This window comes from Procambarus clarkii, chromosome 23 (assembly GCF_040958095.1).
Source record: "Procambarus clarkii isolate CNS0578487 chromosome 23, FALCON_Pclarkii_2.0, whole genome shotgun sequence".
In the NCBI taxonomy this organism is placed as follows: domain Eukaryota; kingdom Metazoa; phylum Arthropoda; class Malacostraca; order Decapoda; family Cambaridae; genus Procambarus; species Procambarus clarkii.
This window is the reverse complement of record NC_091172.1, coordinates 9,441,342-9,459,924: the sequence shown is the minus strand read 5'-3', so window position 1 is coordinate 9,459,924 and position 18,583 is coordinate 9,441,342. Positions and strand designations below refer to the sequence as shown.

General features: G+C 40.6%; 1 protein-coding gene across 1 annotated transcript in view; it reads left to right on the top strand.

Annotated features, from left to right (window-relative positions):
* The first annotated feature begins 3,792 nt into the window (after positions 1 to 3,792).
* The window catches only part of Rs1 (Dead-box helicase Rs1), a 40,381-nt gene continuing 25,590 nt past the window's right edge, over positions 3,793 to 18,583 (top strand). Inside the window, exons 1-6 of the mRNA XM_045751538.2 lie at positions 3,793 to 3,946; positions 6,725 to 6,835; positions 8,799 to 8,987; positions 10,107 to 10,245; positions 10,594 to 10,781; positions 10,952 to 11,170. Of these exons, the coding sequence (XP_045607494.1) occupies positions 6,731 to 6,835; positions 8,799 to 8,987; positions 10,107 to 10,245; positions 10,594 to 10,781; positions 10,952 to 11,170 (840 nt within the window). The 5' untranslated portion in view covers positions 3,793 to 3,946; positions 6,725 to 6,730. The remainder of the gene's footprint in view (positions 3,947 to 6,724; positions 6,836 to 8,798; positions 8,988 to 10,106; positions 10,246 to 10,593; positions 10,782 to 10,951; positions 11,171 to 18,583) is intronic.

The window sequence follows — 18,583 nt, the reverse complement described above, 5'->3', positions numbered from 1 at the left end:
CAGTTACCCAGACACTCCCAGCACCTCCCTAATAGACGCCTCCCCGAGCGGGGGCGCCATGGACGTTTGTGCTTGGGGCTCTACTACCCAAAATCATTTACGTCCTCTAATTACTCAACACAAAGCTGCTATTAGGACAATATCCAACTCTGGCCCCAGACATCACTCGGTACCCCTACTCAAATCTCTGAATATGTTAGACATTAAGTCACTGCACATTCTCTCATGTGTATTATACATATATAAAACGCTTAACTGTAATGCCAATCCTGACCTCAAAAGCTTCATAGAAGGTTGTAACAGAACCCATGAGCACCACACCAGAAATAGATACAGTTTTGATATTCCTAGAGTACGACTTAATCAAACTAGAAATGCTCTACAAATCAAGGGACCCAGATTGTGGAATGACCTTCCCAACCATGTTAAAGACTGTACCTCTCTCAACCAGTTTAAGATAAAAACGAAGCTATACCTAATAACTTCCCTGTAACCTACCTTACCCCTCTATTGTCAACCAATGTCTGTTTTTTTTTTAAAGAGCGCTGTTTGTCGACATAATTGTATTTGTGCTGCTTTTTCATCTGTGTTTTCATTCTACTCATTATGCTCAATTAGTATTAAGCTTGTCATTTAAGTTTATCATGCCCGAAACGCTTTGCGTAATAGTGGCTTTAGGCATTGTATGTACTAGCTCTACCTATAAGTCAACCAATCTTTGTAAAAATTTATTGTATGTATGTACCTTACCTAAATAAACATTTTATTTGATTTGATTTGATTTGATTTTGGCAGCCAATCCCAGAGAGGAAAACGTGTTGGAAAATGAGTGGGTTGGTGCTGCCCCATGGTAGAGGCTCATGGTATTGGGGGTGCTATATTAAGTTGGATTAGGGCATGGCTATACCAAAGGAAAAAGAGAGTTAGTATAAATGGAGTCAAGTCTGAGTGGGAAAATGTTGTAAGTGGAGTGCTTCAAGGATCTGTATTGGGACCTCTGTTGTTTATAATACTGTAGTCCCCTTGAGGGACTTGAAGTAGAGGGGGGTAGAAATAGCCTAAGCTACTCTAACCCTTTGAGATGTATTTCTTTCTTATCTCAATAAACATACTTGAACAAGTAAGTATTTTCTGCAGAACATGTAAATGAGGCGGCTATAAGTGTGTACTTGATCATAACATAAACGTGGATAAACATAAACGTGCATAACATAAACGTGGATAACTCTATGTACACTAAATCAAATTATTATGAACACCCGTAGTAATCATTAATAAAGTATGCTTATAGCCAAGTAACAAGATAAATCAAAATCTGCAGAACACCGAATAGCTTATTGTCTAGGAGTAGAAGATATAATGCAAATGTATAACATAATTGAAATAGACAATCAGGACATTTAGAATAAATGAATGGGAATAAACAACGTAACGTTTAATAATGAAGTCAGGCCAAGAGATCAGATAAGATATAATGCTAAACCCCTAGTTGAGCTAATACGTAAATTAACCAGTACGCGCGGGAATTACATAGAGGCTGGGGACCATGCCCTTGCGCCACCCATAGCTCTTCTGTTCAACAAATCCATAGTGTCATACCTTCCCTGATATCCTTAAAAAAGCAAGAGTAACGCCAGTCCATAGCCCAGGAACGTAGTATACCATATAGATTGAATAGATCGAATACTAATGACCTAAAGTGGATAACAAAGGATCTGAAGAACCTTATAGGTAAAAAGAGAGCGTGGTACAAAAGGATTAAGAATGAGAAAGTCAGTTTAGAGCAGGGATTCGTACAACTGGTTAGAAATACTAAAAAAGAGATAAAACAAAAAAGAAACTACGAAGTTCGCATATCAGAGCAAGCAAAGGCAAATCCTAAAGGGTTTTTTCAGTTATACCGAACAAAGATTAGGGAAAGGATAGGTCCATTTAAAACTGAGACAGGTCAAATAACAGATAATGAGGAAGAGATGAGTAGTATTTTTAATAAATATTTTATATCTGTATTTACTAAAGAGGAACTTAACAATATGCCTTCAACCGAACAAATATATGTGGGTGGGGACGAGGACAGGTTGACTAGTTTAGCAGTTACCAGGGAGGATGTAATTAAACAAATAGTAAAACTCAAACCAAACAAATCCCCAGGGCCGGATGAAGTGTTTGCCAGGGTGCTTAAAGAATGCAAAGAGGAGCTTATCGAGCCACTGTCTACCATATTTAATAAATCAATAGAGTCAGGCAAAGTGCCAGAGTCATGGAAAGTTGCTAATGTGATACCAATTTTTAAGAAAGGAGATAGATCACTTGCGTCAAACTATCGGCCAATTAGCCTAACGTCTATTGTGGGAAAGTTACTTGAATCGATAATTGCAAATATAATTCGTCTTCATCTTGAAAAACATAAATTAATAAATGAGTCGCAACATGGTTTTATAAATGGCCGTTCATGTTTAACAAATTTGTTATCTTTTATACGTTGGACATATACTTTATTCGACCTAATTGTATTTGTGCTGCTTTTTCTGCCATGTTCCCCCCTTTTTTTTTATTTTTATTTTTAATTGTTCTCAACACATTTTATACTTTAATCTCAATTAGCATTAAGTTTTAGTCTTTAATGTTTTTCCTGCCCGAAACGCTTTGCGTAATAGTGGCTTTAGGCATTGTATGTACTAGCTCTATCTATAAATCAATCAATTTTTGTAAAACCTCTTGTATGTATGTACCTTACCTGAATAAACATTTTATTCCAGCATAGTTGAGGCAGTTGATAGTGGTAAGGATTGTGATGTTGTGTACCTTGACTTTAGCAAAGCTTTTGATACAGTGCCACATGAAAGACTGATTAAAAAGATAGAGGCTCATGGTATTGGGGGTGCTATATTAAGCTGGATTAGGGCATGGCTATACCAAAGGAAACAGAGAGTTAGTATAAATGGAGTCAATTAAGTCAAAGTGGGAAAATGTTGTAAGTGGAGTGTCTCAAGGCTCTGTCCTGGGACCTCTTTTGTTTATAATATATATAAATGATTTAGATTCAGGTTTGAGTAGCAACATTTGCAAATTTGCCGATGATACAAAAATCGGAAGGGAAATTAACACGGAAGAACACACACTATCACTTCAAGTTGATCTAAATAGGGTTTTGAAATGGTCAAAAGATTGGCAGATGCAGTTTAATGATGATAAATGTAAAGTTCTGAAGCTAGGTAATGATGATAGAGTTACAAGATACGAGCTAGATGGTGTTCCTGACCCCTTCCAAGTGCTATATAGTCGTAATGGCTTGGTGTTTTCCCCTGATAATACCCTACCCTTGAACATAAAAATCAAAGAAACTGCAGAAGGCCTGTTGGCCCATACGAAGCAGTTCCTATTTATATAAATAAATACATTAAATTTTGGTGGGCCTCCACTTAATATACATAAACACTGATTTTAGTGTAAATATGTTGATGATATCATAATATAAAGATGTTAATGCTGAAAAACGTATTTTATTCATTAATTAAATTGTATAAGGGTAAATTAAAAGAACGTAACTTAAATATTATTTGAAGACGCGCGCTAATTATATGATCTAGTGCCATGTATTCATTGATATTCTAAACATATTAGCAACTTCTTTTGTCCTGCTTTATTCATAATAGTGTCTTAGAAGGCGAGAACAGCAAGTAACACAAGCCAGCGCATATGTGTACACGAAAGGGTTCGTGTACACAAACTTGTTTGTGAACGAAGTGGGTTTTTGTGTACTAAACCGACTGTGTGTGTGTGTGTGTGTGTGTGTATACGAGTCGACCGGTTAGTGTGTAGAGTGTTGTTGTGACTGAGCCACGTGTTGTGGTGCTCCCTCAGTGTCCCCTGGTGGTCCACACTCACCCTCACCACCAACCCTTCACGCAAACTTCTCGGCTCGTAGAGAAGAGATTTGGTCCCCGTTAGTATATTGTTCATCTAAGAATGCTCACACCTGATTCTACCTCCCTATAGTACATACGGTATCTGTACTTTGGGTTACACCACTGCACATCACTGCACATCACTTGACAAGGCTGCCATCAGAACCATAACAAACTCTTGTCTTCACACAACACACAGCCCCTCTGTTTAAATCCCTTAACTCGCTAAACATACACTCACTCCACAATCTCTTGTGCTATTTACATGTACAAAACCTTGTTCCTAAATGCTAATCCTGATCTGAAATTCTGCCTTCACAGATGTAATAGAACCCATAATCACCACGCCAGAAATAAAATACTGTATCTAAGATATCCTCAGAGTCAAACTAAATCTGTGAAAACACTCAATGCAAATAAAAGGGCCCAGTCTATAGTACCCACTCCCTAATGAATTAAAAATTCTCCAAAGTATACTTTATTCAAAAGTAAATCCCAAAAGTGCCCAATTTCCTCCCTATAGTTTCCACCTTGTGCTACCCACTCACCTAATTTAGTACTTAAAACATTCAACTTCATCAATATCTTCTATTCTATCAATTTGTAATGTATTAAGTATGTTGAACTCTAAATCTGTTTGCTTTATTTTTTGGACTTGCATGAAACACCTTGCATGTGTTATAAGAATGCAAGAATGTTACAAGGCTTTGCAAGAATGTTACACTCAAACCCCAATGTATGTACTCTCTCAACCCATTATGCCTTGTACATAAATAAATAAATCAATAAATCAATACTGGGTAAACATGTGCCTCCTGCTCCAACCTGGAGAGTGCCAGAAAATATGTTGATTTTGCCCATTAGTGATTTATTTATTTATTTATTTATTTATTTATTTATATTTATTTATGCATATACAAGAATGTACATAAGGAATGTGAGGATACAAATATGGTAATTACAGTCTTGTAAAGCCACTAGCACGCACAGCGTTTCGGGCAGGTCCTTAATCTAAGAAAATTTTAAGGAGGTAAATACTTGCAAAAATTATAGACAAAAAAATGATAACAGATTACATGAAATGAAAAAAAAAGATGAGAGAAAATTGTAGGTACAGTATATTAAAGCACATATAGTATATTACATATTACAGTATATTAAAGTGATAGTGTTATAAGGCAACCTGCTTAAAAGCCTTGATTATTATGATGCCTAGGATCACTGTAAACATGATAGATTTTTACATCTGGTTTATGAGTAGAAAAGGGTTCCAGCATTGGCTTGGCTAATGGGTACCAAGGATCAGCAGGTCTTGGACAGCTACCAAAAAGTGTTTTTCATCTATGTCATCATTATTTAAACACATCCAACTTAACATTCTATTCTAACCTAATCTTAAAGGGGCATTGATAGATTTACTTGTAGTTTCTAGCTTTCCCCTAGGGCATAGAGTGGGGTGTCTTGAGCTAGCTTGGCTGAGAGGGGCCAGGGATTGGCAGGCTGTAGAGGTTTCAGTGTTCTCTCAGGACATGGAGGGTACAAGCTCTTACTTTGCTAGGATAGCGACCCTTTGTATGGTATGGGCAGCCAGTGACTGCCCTACTGTGGGTATTCGAGTGTTGCTATCACCTGGCTTACTGAACTGCTAAGGGGTTTAGATTTTGCTGTTTGGCTTTGTATTTTTTGGGGGGGAATAGCCTTCTGTTTTATTTCCTTACTGGGAACCAGATTGTCAGGGTGCATACAGCTTGTTCGATTATCGTAAATCGCCTAATAACAACAACCTAATCTAACTTAACCTAACTGGATTAGGTGTGTGACATCACTGTGTTTCATAGATTGAAATTTTGACAGTTTTTGGATCCTGCTCTTGGAAGGCTTCTAGTGTATTTGATAGTGATTCCAAAGATTCCAAAGTTGTGATTCCAAAGTTTAATATACACTCCTCCTGCAATGTTCCTTAATGTGGTGCTAAGGGGACAGTTTGCTATTCAGAACCTCTAGATCTGTTTCTTCTTAGTGTTCTCTTAAAGAACTGTTCTTTTAGAGAACACTTTCACATCACTTAATTACCAGTGAGAACACCTAGTCTTTCTGCTTAGTGTTCTCTTAGAGAACAAATCTGCTTAGTGTTCTCTTAGAGAACACTAAGCAGATTTGTTACACATGATCTTCCTGTTTAAAAATCATACTGTCTGTCTGTTATTATGTCATTATTCTCCAGGTGTTCTACCCATTTGGTTTAAAAAAAAATTCTAGTGTTTTGACTGCCATGCTTATTAATGATACTTGTCTGTAATTTTGGTCTTCTCTGCTACCATTTTTATAGATTTTATAGATTATAGATCTTTCTCATGTGTTCATGGGCCATTGCTCCCTGGGCCTCTATGAGGGGGGAGGGGCCAGGTTCTGGCTCATGGTCCCCCGGTAGGCAAACAAGAACTCTGCAACTGATGACTCCAAGTAGTGTGGCACTAATCATTATGCTAGCTTCAGGGTGCCTCCAGGGCTCACCCAGAAACTGGCATTTCATTATATTCAAAGCTGATATTTTGTGCCTTCTCAGTAAGAATTCCTGCAAATCTAGATACAGTATCCGGTTAACTCAGAGAGGAGTTAGCCCCATATAATCCAGATTAGTGAGTGTCATTACTATTATTATTGGATTTTTCTAAATTAAGAAGAGTTGTGATTCATAAATTGTAAAAATATCAATTGAATTGATAAAATTCAAGCATGAAACTACTGTACTACTGCATTTAGTATGCTAATTCTTTGCTTTTAGGACTTAATGATGTATATTTTTATATCAACAGGGGACAATGCCACAGAGAAAGAAAGAGGATTCAGAGTTTGGTCCTGGGACAATCGAGTCTGATGATGAGATTGAGAACTTTTCAGGCTCTGGATCAGAGGATGAAGATGAGGTGTGTGTGAGAATAATTTAGTACTGTAAATTAATTTCTATGAATAATATTCAGGATGTTGCATTAAGCTGTCATGACTCCTACCATTAATTTTGTCTTCTGACAAAGAAATTCTTTAAGGCATATTCTGACAAATATTACATGTTTGAAATGAGTTCTGCAGAGATGATGTTCTCAATTTTGTGATAATTTACTAGGATTTGTGTGGATTTATTAAGATTTACCTGTCACCCCTCCAATATGTTTCAGTTTCCAGAACAACCTCTTGTGTGGAACTTTGTTGAAAGTCTTTTTTAGGTCCAGATAGATGCAGTCAACCCAGCCATATTGGAACTTTGTTGAAAGCTTTTTTTAGGTCCAGATAGATGCAGTCAACCCAGCCATATCTTTCCTGTAAAATCTCTGTGGCTCGATCATAGAAACTGAGTAAATTTGATACACAGAATCTTCCAGATCGAAAACTACTGTATATTGTCTATCTGATATTATATAGTTTTCTCCAGGTGTTCCACTCATTTAGTTTTAATTATTTTTTCCAATATTTTTGCCTGTTACACTCATCAGTGATACAGGTCTATAATTGAGGGGGGGGGGGTCTTCCCTGCTGCCACTTTTGTTGATTGGAACTACGGTATGTTAGCCTTTCGTGTGTCTGTGGAACTTTTATGGAACTACTAGCTGTATCCGGCCACGTGTTGCTGAGCCACAGCAACTCTTCTCTGTCCCCCTGTCCTCCCCACCATTCCTCCACTCCCCTGTCCCCTCATCCTCCCCACCATTCCCCACTCCCCTGTTCCCCCATCCTCCCCCACCATTCTCCACTCCCCTGTCTCCTCATCCTCCCCACCATTTCCCCATCCCCATGTCATCCCCACCATTCCCCACTCCCCTGTCCCCCTTGTCCTGCCCCACCATTCCCCACTCTCGTCCCCTCGTCATCCCCACCATTCCCCACTCCCTCATCTGATGCGTTCTCAAATGATCTGATGTTCCCATCACTGAGAAATAAGAAGAGGAGTTAAAATAAAGAAATAAGAAACTGAAAAATAAAAAAAATAAACTATACGCAGGAAATGAATGGTATGGAAACAACATAGTTCAATTCCAACCCACTGTCACACAAAATAATTTAATCAAAATGAAAATAAATTGAAATCTATGAAAATTCAATTTATCAGTGCAATCGAAAACATTGAAATGGAATTATAAAGTATTTAGTATAGCGTGTGTTGCTTTTACGTGCAACAGATGGTGCTGTTTAAAAAAAAAATATATAAAATTTTTTACCTGTCACAGGTGTGGCATCTATATAGTAGGTATATAAAAACACGCGCGTATTCGAATGGAATGTTGTGTCAAAATTTCAAAGAAATCGGTGAAGAACTTTCAGAGATTAAAGCATGTGTTGCTCCTACGTCCAACAGATGGCGCTGTTTTTCAGAAAAGAGCATGTTTTTACTTGTCGCAGGTATGGCATGTATATAGTATTACAGTATATAAAAACACGCTTGTGTGTGAACGAAGAGTTGTGTCAAAATTTCAAAGCAATCGGTGAAGATCTTTTGGAGATTAGCGATTTTGAACAAACAAACATTTACATTTTTATTTATATAGATTGTGTGTGGGTGTGTGTGGGTGTGGGTGTGGGTGTCAAGGGCTGTGCGTGGGAGGTGTGTCTCGGAGGCCCATTGTAATGCTTTGATTTTGCTTTTAAATAACATCTGATGGGAAACAGTTAGACTGTTTGTATGAAGCAGTATTGTACTGAACTGGATGTTCTGCCGGAATGTCTTGCTACTGTACTGGTATACAGTATGGAAGGTGTGCCAAATGGATGGAGTGTCTTTCTGGATATCTTAAAATCATCTTTTCCAATATTGCTCTTCTATTTTTGCTAGGTTGATGCCTCTCCACTTCATGCAATTGGGAAATTGGATAATAATGATTTTGGTCTATATTTCAGATATTGTATAGGATGAAGAGAATGCCTCATGAATCAGATTTTTATAAGGACTTTGGGTTTGTGGACTCGGTTAAGGATTACCAAAGAGATACATGGGATGAAGTTCTCAAGTATATAAAACCCAAAAGGACAGTGAATGTCAGTGATACAATTGCCAAGATACGCTTAGAGGAAAAGGAGAAAAAAAGGGTACGCTCATTTTATCATCAAATTATCTTCACAGATTTGTATTGGTAATGTTATCATATTTAAAAACATTCAGACACTCATACTTGAATTGATAGGGTAGATAAATACAGTTTATTTAACACGGGCGGTACACACTCACTGAGCGGGGTTATGCGGGGAAATTAGTTTTGTTGTTTATTTATTAGAGAGTGAACTGTATTAATGATTGTGTTTAGTTCCCACACAACCCCACAGGTTAGTTAAATTCAATTATTAATTAAATTTAGATCATCCAGTGTATTATTGAACTTAGCTTCTGTATAATCTAGGTACTGTATTTCTAGTTAAAATTTTTACTTTATGAATAATCATCAGACTATCTAAATTATGGATAGTAATTTATAATTCAGGAGCTTAGCTGGCTAGGAGTGTCCGCAGGCCTGAACTTGTTGATGACAATATAGCTGCTCAGTGTCCAAGTTGTGGGAGCACTAGCAGGATACACACTTCCTGCTGGCAAATTATGACAATATAGCTGCTCAGTGTCCAAGTTGTGGGAGGACTAGCAGGATACACACTTCCTGCTGGCAAATTATGACAATATAGCTGCTCAGTGTCCAAGTTGTGGGAGCACTAGCAGGATACACACTTTCTGCTGGCAAACTATGACAATATAGCTGCTCAGTGTCCAAGTTGTGGGAGCACTAGCAGGATACACACTTTCTGCTGGCAAACTATGACAATATAGCTGCTCAGTGTCCAAGTTGTGGGAGGACTAGCAGGATACACACTTTCTGCTGGCAAATTATGACAATATAGCTGCTCAGTGTCCAAGTTGTGGGAGCACTAGCAGGATACACACTTTCTGCTGGCAAACTATGACAATATAGCTGCTCAGTGTCCAAGTTGTGGGAGGACTAGCAGGATACACACTTTCTGCTGGCAAATTCACTGTTTAATTTCAAGTAGATTTATGTTATATTTAACCAAATTATCTCATATGAATTATTTGAGAATTAATGATTAATGCTCATTTGTGAGATGTTGGTGTTGTCACACATTATAATATTATTAAATACTGGCATATTTCATGTTGCTAACTTGATAATGAAATAACTTTGTGATTATATTGCTTTCCAGAAAAAGAGAGAGAAACAGAGTGTAGGTGAAAATGGTGATGGCGACGTAAAAGAACCCAACGACAGTGACTCCTCAGACAGTGACACAGACTTGGAAGGTCTCTCTGATGAAGAATTCTTGCCAGATGTTGAAACTAAAGGTATCATCACTCAGACTTAGTCAGGCCTTTTTAAATTCAAATAAGTTTATTGAGTTATAAATACACACAAAGGGATGAGGTAGCTCAAGCTATTTTCACCCCGTTTAGTACAATGTGTTAATTATATATGTATATATTTTAGTACAAGTGGGTTTCCATAGGCCATTGCTCCCTTTGCCTCTCTGAGGGGGGCCAGGTTCTGTCTCGTAGTCCCCGGTAGGCTGAACATCAATTGACTGATGTCCCAGACTAATATGGCATATATCAGTCCAATAGCTCCAGGGAGCCTCAGGGGCTCGCCTAGAAAATGGCATTTCGTTACATTCAATGCTGGTTTTTTGTTAACAGATAAGCTAAAGCAGAGAGAAGATGAGGTGAGACGAAAAGAGAAAAGAAAGGATCGACCATTAAAAATAAAAAAATCACTAAAAGAAATAGAAGAAGAAGAAGCAGATGCAAAATTTTTTGAAGATGCCCCTCCATGTGTTGCTGACACTACATTCTTAGAAATGAATTTTTCAAGGTCATTACTAAAGGTACGTTATAGAAATTTTATTTTATGATGTATGGAAAATATGTAAGTAACATTGTGAAATCAAGTATGATATAATGGTTGAATATATCGTGCAAATACTGTACTCATATTGCAATATTATAGAGAGATTTGATATAGTTGTATAAATTGAATTTGGTATCTACATTACAGGCAATTGACAGTCTAGGGTATGATAAACCTACACCCATTCAGGCAGCAACCATTCCTGTGGCACTCCTGGGTCGTGACATCTGTGGATGTGCTGCAACTGGCACAGGCAAAACAGCAGCATATATGTTGCCTATTCTGGAAAGATTACTTTACAAGCCAAAGGATGATATTGTAACTAGAGTGTTAGTCCTCGTGCCCACACGAGAGTTGGGTGTTCAGGTAAGCTTCAAAAATGCTTTTCTGGAGGCTTTCCGGAGGGATTGCTGAAACCATCTTCCTGAGATTGCTTCATGTTAAGAGGTCACATCAGCTGCAGATGGTTCTGCTTGGTCTGCTGGAGACTAGAGCCAGACCCTGCCCCCCCCCCCCCCCCCTCACAGAGGCACAGAGAGCAGATGACCCACTGCCACCTCAGAGTGTCACTATTAAAAAAAATCTCAGAAAATCAGCACATTTTTACAGACAACTGGAGGGTTCACAGAAAATGAAGCCTCGAAAACCACCAAACAACTATGGCAAACGAGCCACATGGAGCACGGGGCTCAATTGAATGAGCTCTAAACTCATTAGTACCTTTTACCTTTACCAGGTGGCCTGGCCCCAGCTCCCAGTTGGCTCAAATCAGTTCTGTTTCTGATGTTGGTGTCACCAAACCAACTTGTAATGCTTCCGGGCATGTCAGCTCTTGGGCAAGCACAAAGCTTCAAGTTAAATGCAGACTATCCTTGGACTTGCTTGTCCCATGGGGGGCCAATTGCATTATTTCATTGTTTTCTATTTTAGTGTAGCTTCACGTACATGTTTTGATTCTGGCTTGTGTGGTCTCGACTCTTTGGGTTTTGGGGTGCATGTACTCGGGGGCTCTCTTTTCCTATGTGGCCACTAGTGCTGCCCTTGCACAGCCAGAGTTTCCATTCTGTTGTGTGTTTGGGTGTTCGTCCTTGTGAGGCTGGCCCAGCGGGGTGGAGGTCTTCAGAAAAAAACTACTCCCCTACCGCTCTCATTTATTACAGTTATATAGACGATATCTTTGGTGTAATCACAGGAGGACCAGTGTCGGTACAAGCATTCCACAGATAGGCAGACGACATCCACCCAGACCTAAAATTTACTGTTGAGACCCACGCTAAATCTTTACCATTTTTGAACACCTGTGAAAGAAGATACCTACAGATGAAAGTTTTTTACAAGGACTCCAATCTACATTTGTATCTTCTTTATTTATCCTGTCATCCAGTCTCCCTGAAAAAATCCATATCATATGGTCTGGAAATCAGGATAAAGAGGATTATTATCCAGAATACTAACCCTTGAAGCACTGGAATGTTTGTGGAGAGGTTTTAGGAACTGTGAATACCCTGAAATAACACTCTAGAATGTCTCAAAGAAGCTTTTGACTGCTAACAGATAGGATCTTCTCAGAAAACCAAATGCTGAATTCCTACAACAAGGATGATTCTGCCTAACTTCTACATCACCTCAACAACAAAAACTCTTGGGAATGAAATCAACAGTTTATGGACTTAGAGGAGAGACCTATACTAAACACAGTGCATAGAAATTCTTTCCTCTTGGCCCCAACTGCTGGCCTAGAAGCGGAGGACATCTCTAGGTGACACCCTAGTCGATGCAAGGTTCCCAGTCACTCTACTGTAGGTTTTAAATGGGACAAATAAAAAAGATAGGAACCCGAGGATACAAAAGTTATGCGTATACAAGATGGCTATTCAGGGAGATCTTGATTCCTCTGTTGGGCCCTTGGTTGGGGGTGTTCTTTGGATGTGTTGTGACATGCTAGGGGTGGCAGGTTTGTTAGTGTGCCACCTGTGTCCTTCTCGGTGACAGTATTAGGTAGCCTGGTACTTTTTTTTTTTTTTCTTTTTTTTCAGTATTTGTCTCTTGTTGCTTGTCTTTGGTTTCAATTTGCTCTGTTCCTTTTGCCTTTGTTATTTCTCGATTGGTATCTGGTATTGAATACTGTTACCTCTTACCAAAGCCGCTGTTTTGCACGTGCTTGGTGTTGACACTCATTGGTGCTGTTCTACAAGTTACCTTTTGCGTTCTTTTGGGCCACGGGGACGCTAAGCCCCGAAAACACCTCAAGGTAACCTCAAGGTTTTACTCATTTGCGGTATTTGTTTGGTGGTTTTCAAGGCTTCATTTACTATGAACCCTCCAGTTGTTTATAAAGCTGTGCTGACTTTCTGGAGGCTTTTTCTTGTTAGGTGTTGGACTGTTGCCTGCTCTCTGTACCTCTGTGAGGGAGGCCAGTTTCTGGTCCCTGGTAGGCCAAATAGAACTATCCACAGCTGATGTGACCTTTTAGTATGAAGCCATCTTGGAAAGATAACTTCAGAGAGCCAATGGGGCTCTTCCCCAGCATTTCAAAGCTGGTTTTTCTGGAAGGGGGAGGGGGCGTCGGCTCCCCGAAACTATCATCTACTGATCAGTGCCATACTATCAGGTGTCATCAGTCGCTGAGTTCTGATTGGACTACCGAGGACCACGAGTCAGAACCTGGTCCATTCAGAGAGGCACAGGGAGTGAGGGCCTATAAAAACTTTACATTTAAAGTTTAATCATACTTGCCACCACCAGGAAAGCACACAGAAAGGCAGGCAAACCAAAACAAACTATGCATGGTTTTAAAAAGCAAGACTGCTGCCTCAGAACTATCATATGAACTCTCTCAACAATAAAAACAACCTCCAAATTTACTTCAAACATGTAAATTTGTTTGCAGTTTTGCCTCACCATACCACCTTGTTTGGGAGGGAGACGTACCGGGTCAGACGGATCAACACCAACCTCAGTTCTTGCTCTGTGCTTGGGTGTAGTCATCAAGTGCCCTGGCTCTAGTCGCCTTCATCAGCTAAGTGGTTACTTAGGCCTTTTGAGACAGGGTTGCCTGGTTGGGTTGGGTTCTGTAGCCTACTTGGGTTTTATGGAGCCCGATTGCATTCCAGTTGTTTCTGTTTGCTACTTTCAACTCTTTGGCTCCTTAGGAACCCAATTGTGTTGCTAGCTCTTTGTTTGCAGCTATGGCTCTTATTTATTTATTTTGTTCTTTATTTATTAATAAGAACTTTGTTGAATTTGTGGGTGTCCATCACATTGATATGCTTCTATTCTTAAAAACCTGCTAACATGCATAACATTTTGGTTCTGGCAACCCTGCTCTGTGGCTGTTTATACACAGTTGCATAGCATGAGCCAGGAGTTAGAGCTACATGAGCACAGGGTTTACTTCCCCCGTGTGCTCTTTGAGTACAATACTACCCTTGTGTGGTTAAGGTAATATTCCCCTGATGCGTTCGAGATACATTCCCTTTAGGGGACCTCCTCACTTGAGGTGGCCCTCGCTCTTAAGGTAAGCCGGTGATCTGTAACTGTCTGTCATCCCTTGGGTTGGGTGTGTTTTTGGCTGGTTGAGCACACTGGACTTGTGTGACTAGCTATTATATTAGCGCACAGGTGCGACGATTTTTCTTCCTAATTTCCCATTGTCCGTGGCTTGGTCTTGAGGGTTTATGCTTTGTTTTCATTTTGCAGCTTTTTTCTGCTCGTGGGTTCTGCCTTTCACTTTATTAGGTCCTCCTAGGGTGTGTGCAGGTGAACCCCCTTGTTTCCCCTCTGTGACTTTTGTTGGGTTCGGGTGGCTAGATTGCCTGCTCTCTGCAGGGGTTCTACTGGCATAGCATTCCCAGTGCCTGGATTTCCTGCAGGGGCTCATACCCTGCAGGCCCTGGAAATCGGCTATGGGCTCGGTTGTACTATGGTTATCTCTTCCGAGTCCGCACTCAACAATTTTGAGGATTATTCGTCCCCTGTGCCACCTGGTGATGTTGATTCATTCTGCCTCCGCTGTGCTTTTATTGGGAGAGTTCCTTTGACAGTTTTGAGGCTGCAGTTTCACTTTTCAAAACAAGCAGTATATGATAGCTTCAGGGAGCCCCCGGGACTCGCCCAGAAATTGCCGTTTCATTACATTCAACTCTGGTTTTCTGTGGGGGAGCCCCTGGCCGGCTACCCCCAACGAGGAAAAAAGTTATCTTGAGGTTATCTTGAGATGATTTCGGGGCTTTTTAGTGTCCCCGCGGCCTGGTCCTCGACCAGGCCTCCACCCCCAGGAAGCAGCCCGTGACAGCTGACTAACACCCAGGTACCTATTTTACTGCTAGGTAACAGGGGCATAGGGTGAAAGAAACTCTGCCCATTGTTTCTCGCCGGCGCCTGGGATCGAACCCAGGACCACAGGATCACAAATCCAGCGTGCTGTCCGCTCGGCCGACCGGCTCCAAGGTGGAGCTAACTAGTGGTGGGGCTAGTTTCACTAAGTTTTGGTTAGTTCTTTACGTCTTGGGGAAGTTCTTTTGAGTATTTTGGGAATTTTGGAAACGAGGCAATGGTTTGTTCTGAGTCACCTATCTTTCTAGGTGCCTTCCCTAGTGATGACAAAGATGATATCCTTTAAATGTAAAATGATCATAGGCCATCACTCTCTGTGCCTCTGAGGGGGGCCAGGTTCTGGCTCGTGGTTCCCGGTAGGCAAAAAGAACTCCGCAAATGATAATACTAGGTAGTATGGCACTTAATTGGTGATAATAGCTTTCGGGAGCCTCCGGGGCTCACCCAGAAACTGGCATTTCATTACATTCAATGCTGGTGTTTTCATATCTTCATAATAATTAATAATCATAATTTTACCATTAAATTATTAATTTAACCCTTAAAGTGCGCATCACTTCATATGAAGTGTAAATCGTTTTACCAGTCAACTGCGCTTCACTTCATATGAAGTGTATGGGTACCACGCACGATTTGAATGGCCCGCGGTGTAGCTGGGGGTCCCATACGCTGCCCAGGGGCTCTAGTAAACAGCGGCCATTTTGAAAAAAAATCCCGCTCACGATCCGAAGGCATGGGAGGCCTCAGTTTAGCGAGAGTCACCATGGCGAGCGCACGGTCAAACGCCTCACGGGCACGCACCACTCAGTCCCTCACCCCAGAGCAAATAGCCCACGAATTATTCTCTGAAGGTGAAGAAAGTGTGTTTGACGATTCAGACAACGATGAGGATTATACACAGTTGTCGGGTGATAGTAGCAGCAGCAGTGAAAGTGAGAATGACCGCCATGCCATGGCGAGGCCTATACGCTCATCAATGCCTCCTCGCCCAGTTTCTACCCCAATTCTACCACGACCTCACAGTTCCTGTGGATATTTTCTGTTTGAGGGTGACGAGTCAGAGGGAGGTGACTCCTTTTCTGGGTTTAGTGACTCAGATCAAAGTTTTATTGAGCCTGTTGCTGGTACCAGTGGTGTAACTGGGCGAGAAATTGTCGCGTCAGCAGCATCTCGCCCGGCCAAGCGCCACCGCATGGCACCACATGAGGGACCAAGACCCTCGTGTTCACGTGCATCCACCTCACGTGCACCCACCTCACGTGCACGTAGCCGCCGTGCTTCTCGCAGACGGTATTCAGCTCCTGGTCGCCGGTATGCATCGCTTCCTCGCCGTCCTTCCTCTGCATCTCGCAGGACGCCTGGTATACTTGAGTGGAGTGATGTTGATGATTTTATTCCTAATATTCCTCACTTTGACGATAAAGATGTAGGGATTACAAACCTTTTCCCTAATCAAGGTGAGGACATGGCTGAGATGGAATATTTTACAGCATTCTATGATGAACCACTCATGGAATACATTGTACACCAAACGAACCTGCATGCTGCTTACCTGATTGAGAGGGAAATCACAGAATTTTCACGACTGCAGCGTTGGAAAAATACCACAGTGACGGAAATGTATGTGTTTTTGGCACTCTGTTTGTTGATGAAGCACTGTCACAAACATGCAATAAATGACTATTGGAGCAAGGACAAGACAATACCAACACCTTTATTCGGGAAATATATGTCACGAGACAGGTTTCAGATACTCCTCAGGTGTCTACATTTTGGAAGTGTTCAGGACCGAACACCTGATGATAGACTGTGGCGAGTGAGGCACTACATGAACGATGTTATTGGAAAATTCAGAGATTTTTACGTACCAGCACAGAAGCTGGTGGTTGATGAATCTCTCATACTTTTCAAGGGACGTGTTCCATTCAAACAGTACATTCCCTCAAAACGAAACCGATTTGGCCTGAAATTTTTTGTTCTTTGTGATTGTGAGACAGGATACGTGTTACACATGATTCTGTACTCGGCTAGTGATGTAGACATTCCCGGTAACGACGAACATGGATTCTCGGGGAGTGTAGTGAAGACCATCATGGCTCCGTGGATGAACAAGGGACACATTTTATACACAGATAATTACTATACAAGTCCCTTGCTAGCTCGGTTCTTGCTAGAAAATAGAACTGGATTGGTTGGTACAGTAAAGCCACAACGAAGGGAAATGCCTGTGTTTGACAACGACATTGCAGTTGGTGAGTGTCAGAGAAGGAAAAGTGATAACATTCTGTCAGTTCGGTGGAAAGACAAAAGAGAGGTGAACTTGTTGACAACAATTCATGATGGAACAATGGTGAACAGTGGGAAAGTGAGCCATAAAACAAATGCACCACTATATAAGCCAGACTGTGTTTTAGACTATAATATCAACATGCGGTTGATTGATAAATCAGACATGATGATTGGCACTGCAGAGTGTGTGCGGAAGACATGTAGGTGGACGAAAAAAGTGTTCTTCCATCTTGTGGACATGAGCATGCTGAACTGTTTCAACATGTACCTTGTGAGAACTGGACGTAAGCCCACTTTCCGTGACTTTGTATTTGATGCTGCAATACAGTTATTAGGAAAGTTTGCAAAAGATGTCCCAGGTATTCAGCGGCCCATCATAAACCCACTGTTGCAGCATGCTGGTACTCCACGCCTCGCTCACACTGAAGGCTTCCTAGCACACAAACTTAAGTATTTGCCACCTGGTGTGAAGCGTGCAATAGCCCAACGTGATTGCTTGGTGTGTAAAACGACACGTAGAGACAAGAAACGGAAGCTTGTGCAAACATGGTGTGAAACGTGTGGTATCCCATTATGTGCTGTCGACTGCTTCAATGACTACCACAGTCTAGAAATCTTCTAAGTGTGCTTCAAAGTGTGTATAGCGTGTGCGAGTGTGTAAATATGTAAACATATAAGCAGATAGCGTGTGCGTGTGTGTAAATATATACAAATATAAGCAGAACATACAATATAATAGACTGTAATAACATATTATATTGCCGTAATTGAAAACATTTGTGTGCGCCTGTGTATACTCAAATATGCAACAATTATTGATACAAAATATGTTCAAACAGTATTTGAAACACAATTAGTGAAAAAAAATTAGATAAAATGCGCTTAGACATTGTAAATAAATAGCGCGAAAATATATTTGTGGCAACTCTGGCTGTTTGAGGACCGCGCGCAACACCTCCCGGGCGTGTACTGCATGAGCGAACATGCAGATTGTGACGTCATCACAGAGCTTCTCGGCTCTATTGCAACAAAAGTAAGTACAATAGAATTTTTTTTTATTTTTCCCGTGATCAGTGAACAGAACTTAACAGATTAGCAAAAAAAAAAAATTTTTTTTTTTTTCAAAATGACATGCGCCTGTGCGGATGGCAGGAT